At 40.9% G+C, this 19,117-nt stretch overlaps 2 protein-coding genes across 5 annotated transcripts; one reads left to right on the top strand and one right to left on the bottom strand.

Annotated features, from left to right (window-relative positions):
- The first annotated feature begins 4,027 nt into the window (after positions 1-4,027).
- LOC109777360 (uncharacterized) lies at positions 4,028-9,939 on the top strand. 2 transcript variants are annotated; one of them, XM_020336003.4, is made up of 16 exons: positions 4,028-4,281; positions 4,594-4,669; positions 4,766-4,906; positions 4,997-5,127; positions 5,238-5,513; positions 5,723-5,862; positions 7,344-7,402; positions 7,567-7,644; positions 7,717-7,782; positions 7,859-7,918; positions 8,030-8,149; positions 8,241-8,368; positions 8,456-8,731; positions 8,860-8,990; positions 9,506-9,541; positions 9,643-9,939. In XM_020336003.4, the coding sequence occupies exons 2-16, from the start codon at positions 4,603-4,605 to the stop codon at positions 9,743-9,745; spliced, it is 1,812 nt and encodes a 603-aa protein (XP_020191592.1). In that variant the 5' UTR covers positions 4,028-4,281; positions 4,594-4,602; the 3' UTR covers positions 9,746-9,939. The 2 variants fall into 2 exon arrangements, with proteins under 2 accessions (XP_020191592.1, XP_073366049.1); XM_073509948.1 differs by having other exon boundaries at positions 4,090-4,281; positions 4,740-4,906.
- An 802-nt stretch (positions 9,940-10,741) lies between these two features.
- On the bottom strand, positions 10,742-13,091 carry LOC109777359 (uncharacterized). 3 transcript variants are annotated; one of them, XM_020336002.4, is made up of 7 exons: positions 12,908-13,025; positions 12,229-12,281; positions 11,863-12,130; positions 11,577-11,763; positions 11,298-11,499; positions 11,141-11,220; positions 10,742-11,059 (listed from the first exon to the last, which is right to left on the bottom strand). In XM_020336002.4, the coding sequence occupies exons 2-6, from the start codon at positions 12,235-12,237 to the stop codon at positions 11,143-11,145; spliced, it is 744 nt and encodes a 247-aa protein (XP_020191591.1). In that variant the 5' UTR covers positions 12,238-12,281; positions 12,908-13,025; the 3' UTR covers positions 10,742-11,059; positions 11,141-11,142. The 3 variants fall into 3 exon arrangements, with proteins under 3 accessions (XP_020191591.1, XP_020191590.1, XP_040259294.1); XM_020336001.4 differs by having other exon boundaries at positions 11,577-12,130; positions 12,908-13,091; XM_040403360.2 differs by having other exon boundaries at positions 11,577-12,127; positions 12,908-13,022.
- Between the last annotated feature and the right edge of the window lie 6,026 nt (positions 13,092-19,117).

The raw sequence follows: 19,117 nt of genomic DNA, 5'->3' as shown, positions 1-19,117 counted from the left end.
ATTCCTGAAACTCCTCGGGGTGCATGCTATGTAACCAGATCATCCATTCAAGTGTATATACCCAGCCAATGTTTATTGTTGCGAAATTGTGCACATTGTAAGAAAATAATTGTGAGGAAATCCATAAGATAAGAGAAATAAAGATGGTACCTTCCAACATGTGCCATCAAGAAAATACTAAACCCCCTTCTCTTGAAGTCTGACATAAACTTGGAAACTTGGTTGTTGCTTCACCTGCAAAAATAGTACTGTCACTGCAGGAGCCCTCCAAGAAAGATATGTTAAAAATATCCATTATTAGGTGTGATCATCATTACCAAAATTCATTTGAATTGTACAAAGAAGATAGAAAATCACATACTTATGCTTTTCAGTGCCTCTGTTCCAATTCTCGTGTAGTCCCTGCTTTACTTCCCATGAAATTGTTCAAGTTTTCCTTTAATCGACAAATTTCAAGGAAATTTGAGAAGTCATCACATAGAAATTTAATTGATAAGAAATAAACAAATCAAGGCAGCCATTTTTTTACCCAAAGTCTGTCGGTTAATGTTCTCTTCATCCACCATGACCTGCTCTGTTTTCCTGTGAAATCCACAACAACAAAACTAATCTTTGTTTCTTTTAAAAAGATTTAACAGGTAGCATATGTTTTTAGATGCCCTAGTTGTATATGTAACATAATGCTTGTCAAATTTTACATGTATAGAAAGGATGGGCAATGAGACAAAAAATAATTTAAATCCACTTTAACTGCAATGATTTTGATAAAGCAGATTGCAATTAGACATGTATACATAGAAAAACATATTAGATCCGATGCACAAAAAAAAAGTGGTACAAAAACATAAAACTCTTTATTGTGCACTACGTAACAAATGATAGATAGAACTTGGACGGCTTTTTATGCTTAACGCCAATCGTCTCACGAAGCGCCTCCATTGTTATTATTAGTTAATAAAAACAACACATGGAGGATTTTGTTCCCTTTAAACAAATGTTCCAATCAAACAATCAATCAAATAAAAAATGCGGACATGGTTTTTTCAATCAAACAAAGATGTAATTTATCAATATCAATATACAAATAATTCTTACCCGTTGTTGGATGTTCTCCCTATTTTTCAAACCGTCTTCTATCTTTCCATTCGCTTCAACTTCTGAAATCTTCATGTTGCACAAGTAAAATGCAGATACACCTTCAATCCGATCTGATTGCCATAAGAAAAAAACTAAGTAAATAAGAAATGATAATCACATTCCAAACTTATTAACCACATGTGTCACATATGAAGAAATCATATAGGAAATGCATGGTGCATAAAGTGCATGTGTGCTACCACAGAATAGCTTGTTTCATGAATAACTACCCAAAAGAACTATTCAATTTTGTGGAATATTAGCATATTTTTCAGATAGTGTTTGAATAAATCTAAAAGAAGGAATATAACATAGAAGATGCAACTCAATATTTTCTGTGGTTAGAATTTAGAGCAAAAAAATATACCATTCAGTTGTTATGATGCAAAGGAAATATGAAATTATTAAAAAAGAGGAGCACTAAGGAGATAGTACAAGACGGTCTTCTTCACTAAAACAAACGGCTATAATTTCTTGTTTATTGTCATCTGAGGTTAAAACATATGTCATCTAAGAAAGAAAAACATCTAAGAAAAAACGCAAAAAATCTAAGAAAGAAAAAAAGGATACTAATTGCACATGAATCAACAGCCTTAGCTTCCACGATCTTGCTCAACAGCCCAAAATTACTAAATCCCATCAAAAACTACATGTTGAACTGTTCCAAAGCACCATTAATCAGAACATGTACAAAGAAACAAAGGAGTGATCAACAGCCAAAAATAGGCTAAATTACGAACCTGAGAATCAGGTCATGGGGTTCAAGGGGAAACTCCTTCGCGCCCTCCTGGCGGGAGTTGAGCACGACCGTGGACTCACCAGGGTCGTGAAGCTGCAGAACCTGCTGCTGATGCTGCTGCTTGACATCGCGCTGCTGTCCCTTGCAAAGTATTATTCTGAACACTCTGCGAAACGCCCGTCTGAATTTCCATGATGGCACGAAACTAAATGTAAGTAATATTGCTCTAGGAAATACAGGAGTACTCCAAGAGTGCTATTTCCAAGATGCACATTTAGTATGCATAGGACCCAGATTTGTCACAGGGTGACAAAGACTGCAAGCTGTATATATATATATATATATATATATATATATATATATATATATATATATATATCTATATATATATATATATATATATATATATCTATATATCTATATATATATATGTATGTATGTATATATATATATATATATATATATACACACACACACATATATATATATATAACATTGTTCTGTCCGAAGATTAGAGTCAAGATCTGGATCAAAATTACATTGTCATATTTTTCTCTAACTGAAGGTAGATCAAGTACACTACTTGCTACCACAGAAAATTCAAAAGGGGGAATCAAGCAGAGGAGAGGGAGCCATGCAACCTTGATGGAGGATGAGGTCAGCCTCTCTGCGTGGCCTTGCGCAGCTAGAGCAGGTGATGGTCTCCTCATCCTCGCACAGCTCTAGCAAGGCCATCGGGGGAACTCGGTCCTGTCCGGACCAGATCTAATGAAAGAGGGAGGGTGCAGCCTTGGGGATCAGCCGGGAGTGGGTAAGGGGTAAGGAGGGCACTGATGGGGGGAGAGACAGGAGCCATGACAGGGGGGCGAAGAGGTCGCCGCACCTTGTGCCATTGGCCATGGAGGGGGAGGGCGGGGGAGAAGGATCACCCTGATCCAAGCCCGCAACCGCCGCCTTGGGAGAGCCAAGGCTCGATCCGGCGGAACCAGCCCGCACCGAGCCCCGCCGCCTCAACAGGAGCTCGTCTCCCTACCCGCCGGTCGGTCACCGGAGCCGCCACCGCCTTGCTCGCCTTGTGCCCCTTCTCCTTCTCCTTTCTTCCTCTCTTTCCTCTCTCCCTTACGCCCTATCTCTTCCTTTCTCTGGATCAGCAGGATGTCGTCGCCATTGGAGCAAGACGCTGCACCCGCCGCCAGATCGGCGCGACACCGGATCGAGCGTCGCGCGGGGTGGGGCGCCTCCTGGCGGCTGGGATCGGGAGGCCAGGGAGAGAGAGGCGTTGGATGGTGGAGGGTGGATTGAATGGAGGAGGCTGCGGTCGGCGGAGGCGCGGGATCGAGTGGATCCACGGTGCTTCCCTCGCCGCGAGCCCTCGCCTTACCGCCACCGACGTCCGTGCCTTCGACGTGGACGACCGTGATGATGGAGAGGATGACGAGGCCGGCGGAGTTGAGTCCTGCGGGGCGAGATCGATGTCCGGTGAGGCGTCGTGCGGAGGGGGCAGCGGGAAGGCCGAGGAGGTGACGGGGGCGGGAGCAGAGGCGGCGGCGCGGATCTGTGCGGGTTTTTTTTCTCTGGTTATTTTTTGTCGTTTTTCTTATCGCTGGTTAATCGTCGTAGATTATTTCGAGCGAGGGGGCTGGTGGAGGACTCGGTACGTGATTTTTCCGGTTAATGGCGGGTCAGCGTGAGGTCGGAGGAGGTACCAAAATAGGTACCCAAAAAAACCAGGCGAGGTGGGACGAAAATAAACCTGGAACGGAGACTACCAACTGAGACATTAGGAGTAGAGATATTACACGCAGCAACTACCATAAATTAGACATGGCAACTATAATTAACCAACACAGAGAGAGTTGCCATACTTTTACAGCTACATTTGCCATCTCGGATAACTACATCTGTCATCCAGGATGGCAACTAAATCGTTATCCTGCGGGTACCTAACGGATCTGCGTCAGGACGTGTGGGCATATTTGCTTTGCGCCACATGCGTGTGGTGAGGATGAGTAGTACTTGTTGGGCGTACAACACGAAGTAGCCGCGCCCACACACAGTCTGTGTGGGCTGCCTCATGCTCACACCACACACGATATGTGGGCGAATGTCTAGTATGCCACACGGGTGGGCGTTATCAGGACTTTTTTTTTAGAGAGAGTCCGAGGAACGTTTTTTCAGGCAAAAGAAAAGTGATCATCGTCTCCGACCGTCCCGTTCCGTCCTTCTTTTCCTCCTTTTCCTTTCCCGAGCCCCCTCCCTTCCTGAGATACCACCGCGTGCCCTAGGTCTGACGCCTCCACTCCCCACCCCAGGCGCTTCGCCGCCGCCGCCACCGCCACCGCCACCATCGCCGTTCCTCACCGCTGTCCCAACCCAGCCGCGGTTTCTGGGCATTTGATTTTGTGGTACGAGCTTCTTTCACCCAGTGATTAGCTGAACCCCCTCCCCTCCCCTCAATTCGCGGTTGAGCGATGCGTTGCGTTGCGGATGGCGTTCGCAATTTCTCGCATTTTAGATCCACGTTTGCTAGAGCCAACAACTTTTCTGAAGTTTGGCTCGGCCACGCTCCACCTTTTATTTCCTCTATTACGGTGTTGGAATTGGATGATTGGAACCAAAACACTGCTTTGATGCAATAAAACTCTGCTTTGATCGTAATTTTTTTCTTAATTACGATGGAGGAAATATGCTCTCTTAATTTGTTCTTTCTGCTCTAGGCTGGAGATATGAAGCGAGAAGGAGTTCGCACCAGAAGCCAGACTAAAAAACAAAAAGCTTCCACAAGTAGCCAAGGTGAGCCACTGGTTTCAATCTCGCTATTTATCCCTCCTTCCGCACGTACGATGTATACAGCTTCATCCAGATTGTGTTGTATGCTTCCCTAACTAGGTAATTCGCTTCCGGACAATCCTTTTGAAGAGGAATTTGGCAGCTTAAGTGATTCTGGTCAAGGTGTGTGGACGGAACTCAGTAAAGAAGTCGCCTTGAACTTAGCAGGCACTGTTGTATCGATTGCTTCATTCGATGATGGTGATTACAAACATTAGCTTTGTGTCTTTTTATCCACATCTCTTCGTTGGTAGTTCATGATTGAGAATTTGGAAATACAATCTTGTGCAGGAAATAATAAACTGTTTTTTGCATGCACCGGCATAATTACCGTGAACACTCCAAAAACTACAAGTTTTCTGACTTCATTAAGTTTGGTTAGATCTATTGATGACAACAGCAAGATCTTTCACGACATGAGGGTTGGTACTCCAATTTGTTTTTGTTTTACACTATTGCTTGCTTATTTAACATCATGGTAACCATTCTGCTAACCAGGGCGTATACTTGTTGTCTTGCTTTATCATTTCAGATTGAAGTGCGCCTTCCAGATAACAAAATTGAATCGGGATGGTTGCAATTCTATGATTTGAAACACAATGTCGCTGTTATCAACATCATTCGCTATCATTCTCTTCAAGTAGCATGTCTAGATCATCAGCGGCAAATTGAGTCTCAGAGTAAAGTAGTTGCTGTAGGGCGTTGCTTCAACTCAGGAAAATTAATGGCCACAGCTGGGATGTTGACTGACAATCCAAGAGGAGCTTACCGCGAGGAGCTTGCCATCTCCACATGTGAAATTACTATGGTGCACTGTTGATTCCTCACTTTCTGTACATAGCGGAAATAAATAAATGAAATTGTGTCATTATATGGGCGGTTTAATTTTGTCATTATATGCACTTGAACAATTTTTTGAGGGCACAAAAGATCAGTCCTGTTTTTCAATTATACAAACTTTGTTCAGCATCCCTAAATTCTTGTGCTTGGCTGAGTGTCACATTATTCTTTTCATAGACTGGAGTTGGAGGGCCCCTTGTTGATTTTAATGGGAATTTCGTTGGGATGAACTTTTATGATGAGAAAGAGACTCCATTCCTACCAAGGAATACAATTCTTGAACTCCTGTCGCAGTTCAGCAAAATAATTCCATGGTGGTATGTCCTCCATACTTATGAGCCAAAGATTCTCTGTCTGGCTTATATATCTCTTCCTCTTTTTTACCCTTGATTACTCTCTCCTGCTTGATCTTATTAGTTTTTGTGCACATGGGTTACACATGCTTAGGAAAAATAATAATGGTGGAAAGCTTAACCAAGATTGCACTTAATACAATAGTGGCTTACGTCATACTGCAGCTAACAACAGGCATTATACAAATCTCTCACGTCGTTGAGCTGTTAATTTTTTATTGACAAAGCATTGTTTAAGGCTATTTGCATTCTCAAAAAACGTGCAGGCATTTTGCATTGACTATGAAATCACATTGTTTAATTTACAACATGTGTTGTACAAGGCTAAGAGCAGTTAAAGCATGGTCATAAATTGGTATGTAGTGAGGAGTCTAAAATGCTCAATTACTGTAATACTGAGCGAATGAGAACTATTAGAAGAGAAATTAGTGCTATACACTCAACGCCTGGCCTGGTTTGCCAATAAACTTCGCTGAGCACACTCTATTCTGGATAATGATTAACAACAAACAACTAGTCTCAAAGGACAGACACAGTGCTAGAAGCTCCCACACCAGGTGGGGTCTGGGGAAGGATTATACAAGGCAAGCCTTGCCCCTGCACAGTGCAATGTAGAGAGTTCGTGTTGAACCAGGACCTCTTGCCACAAGTGGGGGAGTACTCACTATTGCATCAGGCCTGTCCTTCGGCAAACAACTAGTCTAACTGAAACAATTCCTGGATGACCGTAGGCCATCTGTTCCGCTTGTTGTGAATTTATTGTTCAATCTGGAATTTCCAGGAAGCTGACCACGCATCATCAGTAGAGATACAAAATGAATGAAAAGTACCTAACAACAATTCCTTACATCAGTAGCCGAGGTTGGGTGGTAGCATATTTGAAATTGAAACATGAGTATCAATCATGTTGAATGTCAAACCATTTTTGAAATGCGTTAGCTTGTGCCAGTCATGAGCTGTTTTGATGTTTTTTGTAGCTTCTAGAGTATACTTGCATCTCGTAGCTGACCGGCATTTGAGAACATCCCCCTTGCTATCAAATTGGTTGTTTGTGACATCTGTGGCTGGATAAGTTGCAGTGTGACCTTGACACATATCCATACCACATGTCTTGTCAGCATGTCTTGCAGTTGCCCTGTACTCAATTGGGACTCTGGTGTCCATGTTAAAGTTATTGTACTTGTTTAAATGATAAGGTAGTCAAAGTTCCTGGTAGGTATGGTATAATATTTTCTCCATTTTATCGTTTTTTCGTCGAAATATTTAGGCTTTAGGATTTTCCCCATTGTGTTGTTATTTAGTGCAATCTGACTCCAATCTCTAATTTGCCCCCTTTTGACATTTAAGTGTATGTAGCTGTTTGAGATTCATGCATACATATCATCCATGTTTTACTTTTGCGGATTTCTCTATTACACCGATGAGTTTATCACATTCTGCTGCAGGGCTACAAGTAAAAATACAATCAGAAAATTTCCCAGACCTCACAAGTCTGATTCACAAGGTGAGAAAAGAACTTCACTCCTTCAGATTGCTAAATTGTGCACAGTCATCACTTCGTCAGGCAATTCATCACTACCATGCTATATGAGAATATACTCCCCTTCATACCACTTTTCGGTTTTCTAAACTCTGCTTATTTCCTTTCCCTAATCTTCTCCATTTTAGACAGCTCAAAGGGAGGAGAGAAAACTAAGGATCAGAAACCTTCCATATGTACTCTCTGTGATCCAGAATGTCATCCAGGTTGGGTCACTTTCAGTGTTAATTATTGATCATTGGTCACAGTCATTAATTGTTTCACCCCTGTGGTACCAGGACTCGTGGATAGATTATCAAAGTGGGCGTTCTTATGTACTCGGTGGCCGAGATATCTTGATTCTGGTGAGTCATTGCTTTCAGTTTTCCTGATCATCATTATACATGGGGTCATCAATCACTTTACTATGTTAAAATTCAGCTGAGGCTACAAAAAAAGAGCTGAGGTCCAGTGGTTATCCATTCCCGGTTTGGGACGATAGTGAGTTCGTTTGTGTCTTTTTGATATTTATTACTCATTCCGTTGAACATCTGACATCTGGCTGGTCTCTCCAACACCCCTCACCTACTGAACCTTTATTGCTGTGGTCAGCGGGCATGCGGTTGCTTAATAATTTTGAAGAGGAATTTAGTGAAGATATCTGGAGCGAACTCGAAAGAAGCGTTAATTCAAATATGTCTCAAAGTGTTGTCACATTGGCTTCATTCATTGGTAATTTTATTTTATTCACTATAAGCTCGTTTACTTTCGGTATTCTCTTCTCAATTTCATCACTAAATTATGTGAATCATTACTCTTGTAGGAAGAAAAAGGTGTTTTGCTTGCACGGGCGTATTCATAGACTGCAATGGGTCCACCACAAGAGTTCTAACCTCTGCAAGTTTGGTTAGGACTTCTGATGATGAAAACACTGTTGCTGATAACCTGAAGGTTGTTACTCTGCTAATAATTGTTTAATTACCCTTTTTATTTATTCATTATAACACTGGTTTAGTCTCACCGTATCATTTATTGCAGATTGTAGTGTGCCTTCCAGATAATCGACGTACCACAGGGACATTGCAACATTACAGTTTACATTATAACATTGCTGTCGTCCACATCATGGGTTTCTGCTGTTCTCGGACAGCACAAATCGACGATCAGATGCAAATTAAGCCTCAGATGAAGGTAGTAGCTGTAGGGCGTGGCTACAAATCGGGTAAATTCATGGCCACAAGTGGGATAGTGATCGACAAACCAAGTAAGCTTGATTGCAAAGAGCTTAAGATCTCCACTTGTAAAATCACCAAGGTACGTGTGTTTTTTCGTATGGCGGAAATAAATAGTTGCATCAGAACGAGTAATTAAATCCATCACCACATCTTTTATGGCTTACAAATACTGTCTTTTCCTCTTTGTTACTTATGTGTTTGTGCTAGGCTGGGATTGGAGGGCCTCTTATTGATTTTGATGGAAATTTAATTGGCATGAACTTCTATGGCTTGGAAGAAACTCCATACGTACCAGTGAATATAATTGTAGAAGTCTTGAAGAATTTTGATGCACAAGGGTACGCTTCCTATATTTATGTAATTTTGTGTACAGTATGCAAACGTCTTTCATGTGCATAATATTCAAGCTTGAAAGTTTACTTGCCTCGATAGGACATCTGTTATCATTTTGATCTTCTATAACTGATCACATTAACTAGAACCTGGAATAGAACTCTTGTGCATAAGATAAATAGCATACGGTAAGACCATCCTGTGATTGCGTGACTGTTGAGCATATATGAAAGTATTGTATCCTATGTCTCATAGCATCACTCTAACCTGGAATTATAGTGGCAAAATCTTGGTCAGTTTTGGTTGTTGTTTTCAGGTTACTTTTTATTTTGAACTCGTACCAGTTTTTAAGTCTAATCTTTTGCGGTTGAACCATTTCGCCTCTTAATGTTCAGACATATGTAGCAGTAAACTGATGTTGCAATGGTTTTGATCTCTCTCTCTCTCTCGTGTGTGTGTGTGTTTGTTTAGCTATTTAACATGTTCTTGTATGTTAAAACTATTTTCGGTCTGTTTGTAGGTTTGTTGCTGTCAACGATGATCATAGCCCAAACAGGTATTGTTTATTTATTACGCATTCAATAAGACCTTTTGCTAGATATATACTCCAAACAAGGAGTATTATTTAGCAGCTTATTCATGTGTTGCTCTTAACAGATGGCCCGTGCCTAAGCCATTTTGGTGCTATCCGACATGGCACAAGCTTGAGGAAGAAGTAGATCTGGAGGAAGAACTTAAATACCAGCGGGAACAATACTAATGTGATGAACTGTATCTCGATGAATGCTTTCTATCTTGCCCTCAAGCTGCCGGCCCTGTGTAGCAAGTATGAATTGTTCTGTAACTTAATTTGAACCCTGAAATACTAGTGTACGCATGCCTCTTTATGTAATGGACTTGTACTAAGGCCAAACTAGGTCTATTAAGAGATGGGTTCGGTTCAGGCTGATAAAACTGTGTTTTATGTCTGTAAATTCATTAACACTTGTCATAAGAAATGTCGATACAATTCTGACACAACGACTAGGACATATCGCTCCTGGCAAGATGGTGCCTGCAGATGGCCCTGCATTGTCCTGAAAGTAGTTCCATTCTACTTTTATCAACATGGATGCAGATAGGCTCCATCCAAAGGCACAGCACTTTGGCGCAAACTCAAAAAATCAGTGCCTCTTGCCTTTAATGCGACACCCTGTCGAATAGCTTGTGCCCTGTGTGAGGTTCGATGCCACTTGGATTAGTTCTTTAATCCTACTAGTGTTGCTTCCAATGAGAATGGAACCAGGGGCACCGCCCCTGAAGATCGAAATTAGCGTTTGCTTCGTACTCAGGTCTGATAACATAAGGAGTAACATGCATTTCAGCAATAACATCATCTCAGTTTTCACCACTTATTCAGCATCTATGAGGATGATATCAGATATTGCGACCCAGAGCACTGGTTTAGCACTTGGGCAATGGTTTTTCCCAAGTGAGCTCAACATGCCTACCTAAATATAGACAAGTGTGTCCCATGTGTATGCCTATTTTTGATCTTATTTTTTAATAATATATGGTACCCATCACAAAGATAAAAATTTATCATGTTTTTCCTAGTCTAAAAGGACAATAAAAATCTTGCACAGTAGATTATATCTTAGTGTCCTCTTGCAGCAGCACCAACACAATCTCCACAGAATTCAGATATCCAAGTAAATAGGAAAAGAAACCACCACAAAACCAACAATGAATCAAAAGGAAAAGGAAACCCTGTGGATCACATCAAAACTTGATTGGATTTGGATAATCTCAGTTCACAATAACAAGACATCGCATTGTCACACTACTCATCAGACTGGATCTCAAATGTAAGCTACTTCGTCAGATTGGATCACAACAGGCACAGAGTTACAGACTGAACAGAATGTTCTGTTACGTGCAGGGAAACACCACCAACCAAATGGCACATACAGTGTTTGCACATGTAGACTACTTGGAACAGTCAAGGAGAAGCTAAAGCTAGGTAACAAACCGAGTAAACAACGAAAACAAAACCAATGTTCTAACTTCCTTCCTACAAGTTCACACAAAGGCCCTACAAGATGATGATCAGACAATGTCAAAATAAGTCAATGGGCAGAGATTATGCATACTGGAATGAGAGTGCTATGCCTACCATCAAGTCATATGATCCGCAGGCTGAACAAATTGATGTTCACCAACATCTCTGATACGTTGTAAGATATCTGACATAGGCTGAAACAAAACATAAAAGAAATAAGCATAGAAAGCATAATAACATCACATTAAATTGATACAACAAAATACAATACCCTGTTCTCCATTCCATCATAAAACTCTGAAAGCATGGAAGCTATATTCTCCACATTCAAGGCCTTGGTTATACCAAAATCCGCGTATGATATACCAACGAGCTGTCTTTCCTCATTAAAAATGGGTGACCCACTTAGCGATAACTTTGAAGGAGTACAATCATGTCCGATGTATTCTTGCCCCACACGGTTCCCTATGTGACTATGTACATACATATATTAGGATAAAAACAAAGCAAAAAACATTAGCAACTCAATAACATCGTAAAAAGAACTTACGTCAGATAGCCATTAGTTAGATCCCTTTGTACTTGTCCTGATGCACTAATCTGGTATCCATACATCTTGAGCTTTTGGTTCTGTGCAGTTTGATTGCTGAAATGCACGGCATCTACAGTTCCAGCAGGAACAGGGCAGTAGAAAGCAGCCAACAAGCCATGTCTTTCCACATTGAGGTTGTCAAGGTCTAAGTTCATGTTGGGGAAAGCAATTTCAAATCTATACCTGCCTCGACGACGGGTAAAAAGCAATCTCTTATTTGCTATGATGTGGCAAAATGTCTCACCAGCGACAGTGACTATGCCCGGAACAACAGAAATTGGGTCATTTGGATTTGCCTGTTCCGGTTCCGGTTCCGGCTCTGGTTCCTGTTCCTGTTCCTCTTCTCCTTCATGTTCCTGTTCCTGTTCCTCTTCCCCTTCATGTTCCTGTTCCTCTTCCCCTTCATGTTCCTGTTCCTCTTTCTGTTGACGACGATATATAAGAATCGGTACGACGGACATCCTAAACTGCATATGACTCTCGTAATTCAGTCCATTAAGAGCGACAGCCTCCTAAAACATAACAACCAGGTATTAGACATTAGCTTTGATGTCAAAAAAATTGATTTAAAGCAGAACACACAAAATAAAGAAAAGGATAATATATTCACCTGAGCCATGGCAACACACTTTTAGTTTATATTCTGTAACCCGTCACGTGAATCTGGACAATAAGAAAAACATACAACAACAACAAAAAGACAAGCACATGAGATTTAATTCACCAAGAACTATTCATAAAACTTGCAAGGCAAAGCCAGAAACCAACTATAGCACTCAGTTGTCAGTATTGCTGGACACCCACGGAATCATTAACCTTTTTCAGGAGCAATTTTATTCTACCCATCACTTACAAACTGGTTATATACATTTCGACTTGTAAAAATAACACAAATCATTTGAGCCCGATAGGCAAGATAGAAAGCAGAACTGAACTAGAGAATCTGCTGCAATCCCATCTATACAGCATTACTACCCCCACACCAGGGACGCAGCCCATCTGGGCCAGGATCGGTCTGTATTGCTTCTAGTAAACTTTGTAAACGCTTAGGTTTAGCTCCCCTCCATGGAGCTCACAGGGCTTTAGACTCAGCAGGCAGCAGGTAGTCAGCATCATGATATAGGAAGACTGAAAAACGCAAAAATCAGCTGAAAACAGGATGCGGCAACGGGACAGCTACATCGAGGCAAGCAAAAGCAAATCAACGCAAGCACGCACGGCTTAAAAAACCCAATCGACTTGGCAACCCGTTAACCAATAGTAGAGGGCTCGAGTCTTAAACTGCTTACAAGTGCTTCGGGTCGACGGATCCAGACACTTAGGAGGTCGGCGCAGGAGGCTGGATATGCCGCGGCGGCGGAGGCGGCGCTCGTGAGAGTGCGGTACGAGAGAGGAGGAAGGGGGGGGGGGGGGGGGGGGGGGGACTAGGGATTGCGGCAGTCTTTTTTTTTTAATCAAGAAACTGCGGCCGTCAAGAGGACAGGAGAGGACCGAGCTTTTTCTTTTCGCAAACAACAGGCCTAAGGTGAAACCCAACTAAGCGAGCTGGGCCGGGCTTTGGAAACGCGCCATGAAATCAATGTTTTTTTAAATATTGGTCATATATATGCATGTTATTTCCCCTAAACAAATATATGCATTTTCTAAAACAAAGGTACCATTTTTTCATCAAATAATTTTCATGTATTTTTTTAGTATTGGTCAAGGATTAACATTTTTTGAAATTCCTTCACATATGGAATTGTTTACTCAAAAAATTATTCCTTTTTTCTTTCATGAATAAAAATAACTTGGAATCATGATAAGAATATTATGTCAAAACTCCTCCTATTGACCTACAAACATGACTCTTCACGCAACCGAGTAGATGAACGTACATCGTAACTCTTTTCTTTATAGAAGAAACCAAAGGGCATCTTAAATCTGATAATTACCAAGAAAAAAAACTAGTACAATGGGAAAACAACGGGACATGAATTACCAGTAAAAGATAAGATCTATTATATAATTAAGACAATGGGCAAACAAGCCATTATGTTCATCCACACAGATTAGATTATCTTGACCATTAATTTTTATATACCAAAGGCCGAGATTAAAGATATAAACGTTACATACAAAAATTGGTATCTAGAAGCAATTGAACCTGTCACGTACAAACATAGTTGTGTACAGATGACATATTTTTTTTGAGTATCAGTACAGACACAAGCGCTCATATATACGCGCATACACTCACCCCTATGAACGCACACACGTACATCCTACCCCTATGAGCACCTCCGAGAGACTGAGCCGGCATATCATCTTGAGATTTACGAAGCCATCATAGGCGCCTCGACGTCGACGGGAACGTCTCCTCTCACTGAAAGCGCATCGCCGGAAATCCTAAAATAAATCCAGGAATAATGCGAGCACCAGGATTTGAACCCTGGTGGGTTGGGGATACCACTGTCCACCAAACCATCTCAACCACAGGTTGATTCGCTGTGTACAGATGACATGACACGTACGTTCAGATCGTAAGCAAATAAGGAAAAGTAATTTTTTTTAAACAAGACGCCCTATCCTTTCCACATTCAGGTCGTAGGCAAACAGGGAAAAGTATTTTTTTTAAACAAAGACGCCCTATCCTTTCCTTCGAAAAATAAAAAGGCAATGTCCTATCCTATTAGGACAACTACAGCCGATTGTTGGAATCAGGCAGCTACAATTTTCTCACGGCCTCCCAATAGGAGGTTTCCTATCGGCAAACACCACGACATGGTCTCTCTTTCTCTCTCGGACGCCTTTGTCTCTCCCGCACCAGTCGTCCCTGTAGCTACGTGAGGGCTGACCTGGACCAAGGCTGGAAGAGAAAAAGGTATAAAATACAGCTGGACATGAGCGCGACCACAAGCAGCAGCTGCCGCTCCACGGCTGATCCGCACGCAGCAGCCGTCGGCCGTCGCCATCGGCCACCGGCACACATCAGCCACCGCCACACCCGGACAGCAGCACGACAAGTCGGCCGACCCACCTAGGACGTGCCACTGCATGCAGCTAGCAGCTAGCAGCAGCGACCCAGCCGCACTAGCTCCACTTCTCCAGACCAGGCAAAAGGTAAACGAGGTCCTTCTCTGAATTCACCTCGCAGACGCCATCTATTTTTTGAATCGTTCCGGTTTTTCCTCCCTTAAATTTTCACTTACTAGGTCTTCACCTTTTCATCTCATCACCAATTCAGTAGCATTTGTGGTTTACTCATTGTATTGTATATATGTAGCTACGGTCAAGGCCAGTCACCAAGGAATTGATTCAGAATTAAATACTTTTTGTGTGTTCTTTAGCTTGGCCCATCCATCAATTTGTCCGTAGCTCCATCACTGCTGGATTACCACGCACTCCATCCTCCTCCGATTCATCTCTTTGCTCTGTCTAGAATTTTTTCGTTGCTGCAATCTCAACTTACGTGTATGTGTGTTGCAGCCTGCACTCCAGAGTTTCTTTAAGGCTAATTGCTATAGCAGACTGGTAACTAAGTGCTCCGCTATCCTGGATATGGTTTGAGTTCATCCAAGGCCACTGATTTCCGAACTCAACAGGCAAGTAATCACAAACACAACTTACATAATTTGTTCCTCAATCCATCCAATTTCGTACGGAACCCATCCAGATCACCTTGATTACTAACGGTGGGTCTAGAAAAAGATAGGGTTTTGACATCTGCATCATTCTCTACATTGCAGTTGGCTATGCATTGTATGAAGTGCTTGAGGTCTTTCTTAATTGAATTACTTTGAAAGTATCTGCACCAAAATTGAAATTGTTCAGGTTTGTTTTTCGTATTAACATATAGAAGACGTAGTAACTTTTAGTCTTCTACATTTTTGGAGCGTCAAGATGCATCCATTATTTATATATATGTTAGAAGAGACTATGGTGGTGCATAACATTTGTAAGTTTTCGTACATTCTAAATATATATATTTACCGTTATATTATTTTGCAGGAAACCTTTATGTATATTACTATACTTCGAATATAAAGAAGACATATGTACGCATATGAAATAAAGCTTGGTTCAGTGTATCAATTTCCCAAGAAGACATATGTAATAATATCAGCTGGCGCCAATTCGCCGGATGACTACACCATCTGTACGCATATGAAACAAGTAAACTACACAACGTTGAACTGATCAGTCTCCGGCATCCATGTGTCACAGTAGCGAGCATGGCCATTAGTCCTATGTTTTGGAGTACACTATTGTGCCCCTAGAGGCTGGAGTAAATTGCTTTGACACGTTCATGGTGCTATTCTTGATGTTGTGCCAAATCTATCCACATATTTGAGATTACTCATTTCACTCATTGTTATTACGTATTTATTTTTTCTTTGGCATTTGGTTCTGGTGTATTTTGTACAAGAGCAAATCAATAATTTTGATATTCAAATTATAGTTGTTCGACTAAGACTTCTATAAATTGTGCTATGGACCATACAACTTATATATTTTTTTAGATACAACAGCACCAAATATATCAACCACCTTGAGCCATTTTAGAAAATCAAACTTTGGATCAAAATAATTTCATAGTAAATAAATAGGGATTCACCTTATCTAAAGCAAAAAAAAGTTGCATGATTTATCCACGGACATGAGAAGCCCGAACCACCATACGGGCTGATCTCACCTCAAAATAAAGCAATAACGTTGAATATTGGGTTGCGATTACAAGATGTTTGCACTAAATAAAAAACATATATTAGTACATCAAATATACCTATCTATAAGCTATATTCATGATGTCAAATATTAGCAAGTCATGACATACCATTTTTCATGGAAAAAATATCAGCTATCCAGTTGTGAAGTCCACCTTGCAAATAATAATGCAAATTACCCAACACTTCTGAGTTCTAAGAGAGAACAAGCAGTGAAAACTCAAAAACAAAACATCTACAAAATTATCAAAAACTGAAAACATGGAAATTATTTTCTGTACCATAGGTAGGCCGAATTAACATTGCCAGCTGCCATCGAGTTTAGCCAAGTCCACCATCGCAGTTAAACAATAAAGCCCGCTCGACCTCATAGGTGGGCTACATCCACTCCACAGGAGTTCATAGAACTCATGAGCCTCCGATTTGAGGCAGTGATTTGACCCCATAAAAGCAATCATATCCTTAAAACCCACTAGGGAATTTCTTTTAATCAAACAAGCTCTAAATGATTTTAGAGGGACAGGGCGGAAAATTTAAAATTGACACCTAATAATCTCGAGGCATCTAATTTTTCCAATGGCCAATAGACCATAAAACAATTGATTTTTTGAAATGAATATAATTAATAAATGAATCAAATTTCCTTGGCGCATGATGAGAAATCTTTTACCTATTTCTTTAACATATGTAATTATCAACCAAAATATAATTATAGTGCAAGCAATAGAAATTAACTCTAGCCGCGCAAATGCGCGGGAGACCCCGCTAGTTAAATTGAAATCACACTAGTTTTTTTTTCCTTCTAATGATGACTTTATTTAATTACACAAATTGTTTGTTACAAGCGAGGGGACAAGGTAAGCAGGAGAAAATCATAAGAAAGAAACATCAATTTCATGTGCTCATTGAAAGAAAATCATAAGAAAGGAACATCAATTTCATGTGCTTACTGAAACACTTGACACATTACCAAAACAAAACCATATTCATCACCAAAGTCTTAAGCGCTCCCACTTGTTGGACTTGTGTGACCTCATGCTGCTAATACCGCTCCATCCTTTTTTTGACCATAATACAGTAGGGAAGGCCCCTACCATGTCTCATTTTCTATTAATAATGAGTATTTACAATGGTTGGGGTGTTACAAAGCTGTTACAAAGAGTTTGCAATGTATCAAGCCATTCCTGCATGTCATCCTTTAAACTAGGTTTGGCTCTAACCATGACCATTAATTTGAAAGATATCCTTGAAAGCACGTACGGTTCATACATAGCTGCTGGTTTTCAAAAGTAATCCCATTCCTGCGATTCCATATGCTCCAAATCCAGTGATCAAGATTCCTTTGAAACATATAGGGTTCATTATGATTTTCCCATCAATCAACATATTGATGACATCATAGTCAGTATTCCACTCCATACCAATGGATAACCAAAAGTTTTGGTTAAAGTCACAACTGAAGAACGTATGCTTAGGGTCCTCAGTATGATTATCATCACATAATACACAATTGTACTAATCCAAATGAGAGTTTTTCCTCATTAGCATCTTCCTTGTGTTTATTATGTCTAGTATCAGGAGCCAGAAAAAGATTTTCTAATTAGAAAGACAACAAGATTTCCAAATCAAATGAAATGTTTCAGGTGGCTTTACTGGATTTCCAATCAGCTCATTATATACTTTCCTGTTGTGATTTATAGCAGCTTGGCCATGATATTTCCAAGTATCCATACCATTATTTAGATTCATGTTGGAAATAATGTGTGCAAGCTCCTCACGTTGTTCCATTGCCATTCTAGACAAGAGCAGATGGAACATGTCATGGATGTCTTCTTGAGTTGTTTCATGGGCCTTTTTTAACAATAATCTCATCATCCTTGACAAAAGAATGAAGCTATGGGAATTTGAGTTCTAGCAATCTGTCATACCACTTGTCATGCTATAGTAGGGCAATGTTGTCATGATTTACCAGAGTGATCATGCTCTTGAAATCAGGAAAGAGTCTGCAACCGTCTTTCCACAGAAGGACCCAACATTTGAATTATATTTGGGCACAAAATGGTTATCATAGTAAGGTTTCCAAATTAGTTCTACCCATGGATTGTCCTAACGATTGAAGAATTTGAATACCTTTTTTTGTTAGGAACGCCCTGTTTTGTTGTCTTATGTCCAAGACTCCCATGCCACCAACCTCTTTTGGGAGACACACAATCTCTCATTTGACCAAGCATTTACATTGCTTGTTAATATCTTTCCCATACCATAGGAAATTTTTACACGACTGCAGGATGCTGCTAACGCGACACTACGATCAGAGACCCTTCGATGAAACTGTGTGTGATGCAATAATCGCAAACGGCGGTGTAAAAAACCGTCAAAAAGGTGTAAAACGTTTGTGATGACGGATGCATCAAACACGGTTCAGATTTGGTTGCGTGTGCGATGCAGGGCATACGGTTCAGTTCAATGAACTGTTTGTGATGAGGAAGAAGAACGGAAACGGGCAGCCAGATGAAGGCGTGTGCGATATACGACATACAGTTCACTCGGATTAACTATTTGTGATGAGGCGAAACAGCAGAAACGGGTAGCTACATAAAGGTGTGTGCAATTGAGGGCATACGCTTCAGAAGGATTAACTGTTTGCGATTAGGCAACAGAACAGAAACGGTTCTGCCAGATCAAAGTGTCTGCGATTGATCGCATACACTTCACACGGATGAACTGTTTGCGATTAGCCACAACAAACAGAAACAGTTAGATAGATCAACGTGTGTGCGCTAGACGGGCACA

The sequence above is a fragment of the Aegilops tauschii genome, chromosome 3 (assembly GCF_002575655.3).
Source record: "Aegilops tauschii subsp. strangulata cultivar AL8/78 chromosome 3, Aet v6.0, whole genome shotgun sequence".
Taxonomy (NCBI): domain Eukaryota; kingdom Viridiplantae; phylum Streptophyta; class Magnoliopsida; order Poales; family Poaceae; genus Aegilops; species Aegilops tauschii.
This window is presented reverse-complemented; position numbering and strand designations above follow the sequence as displayed.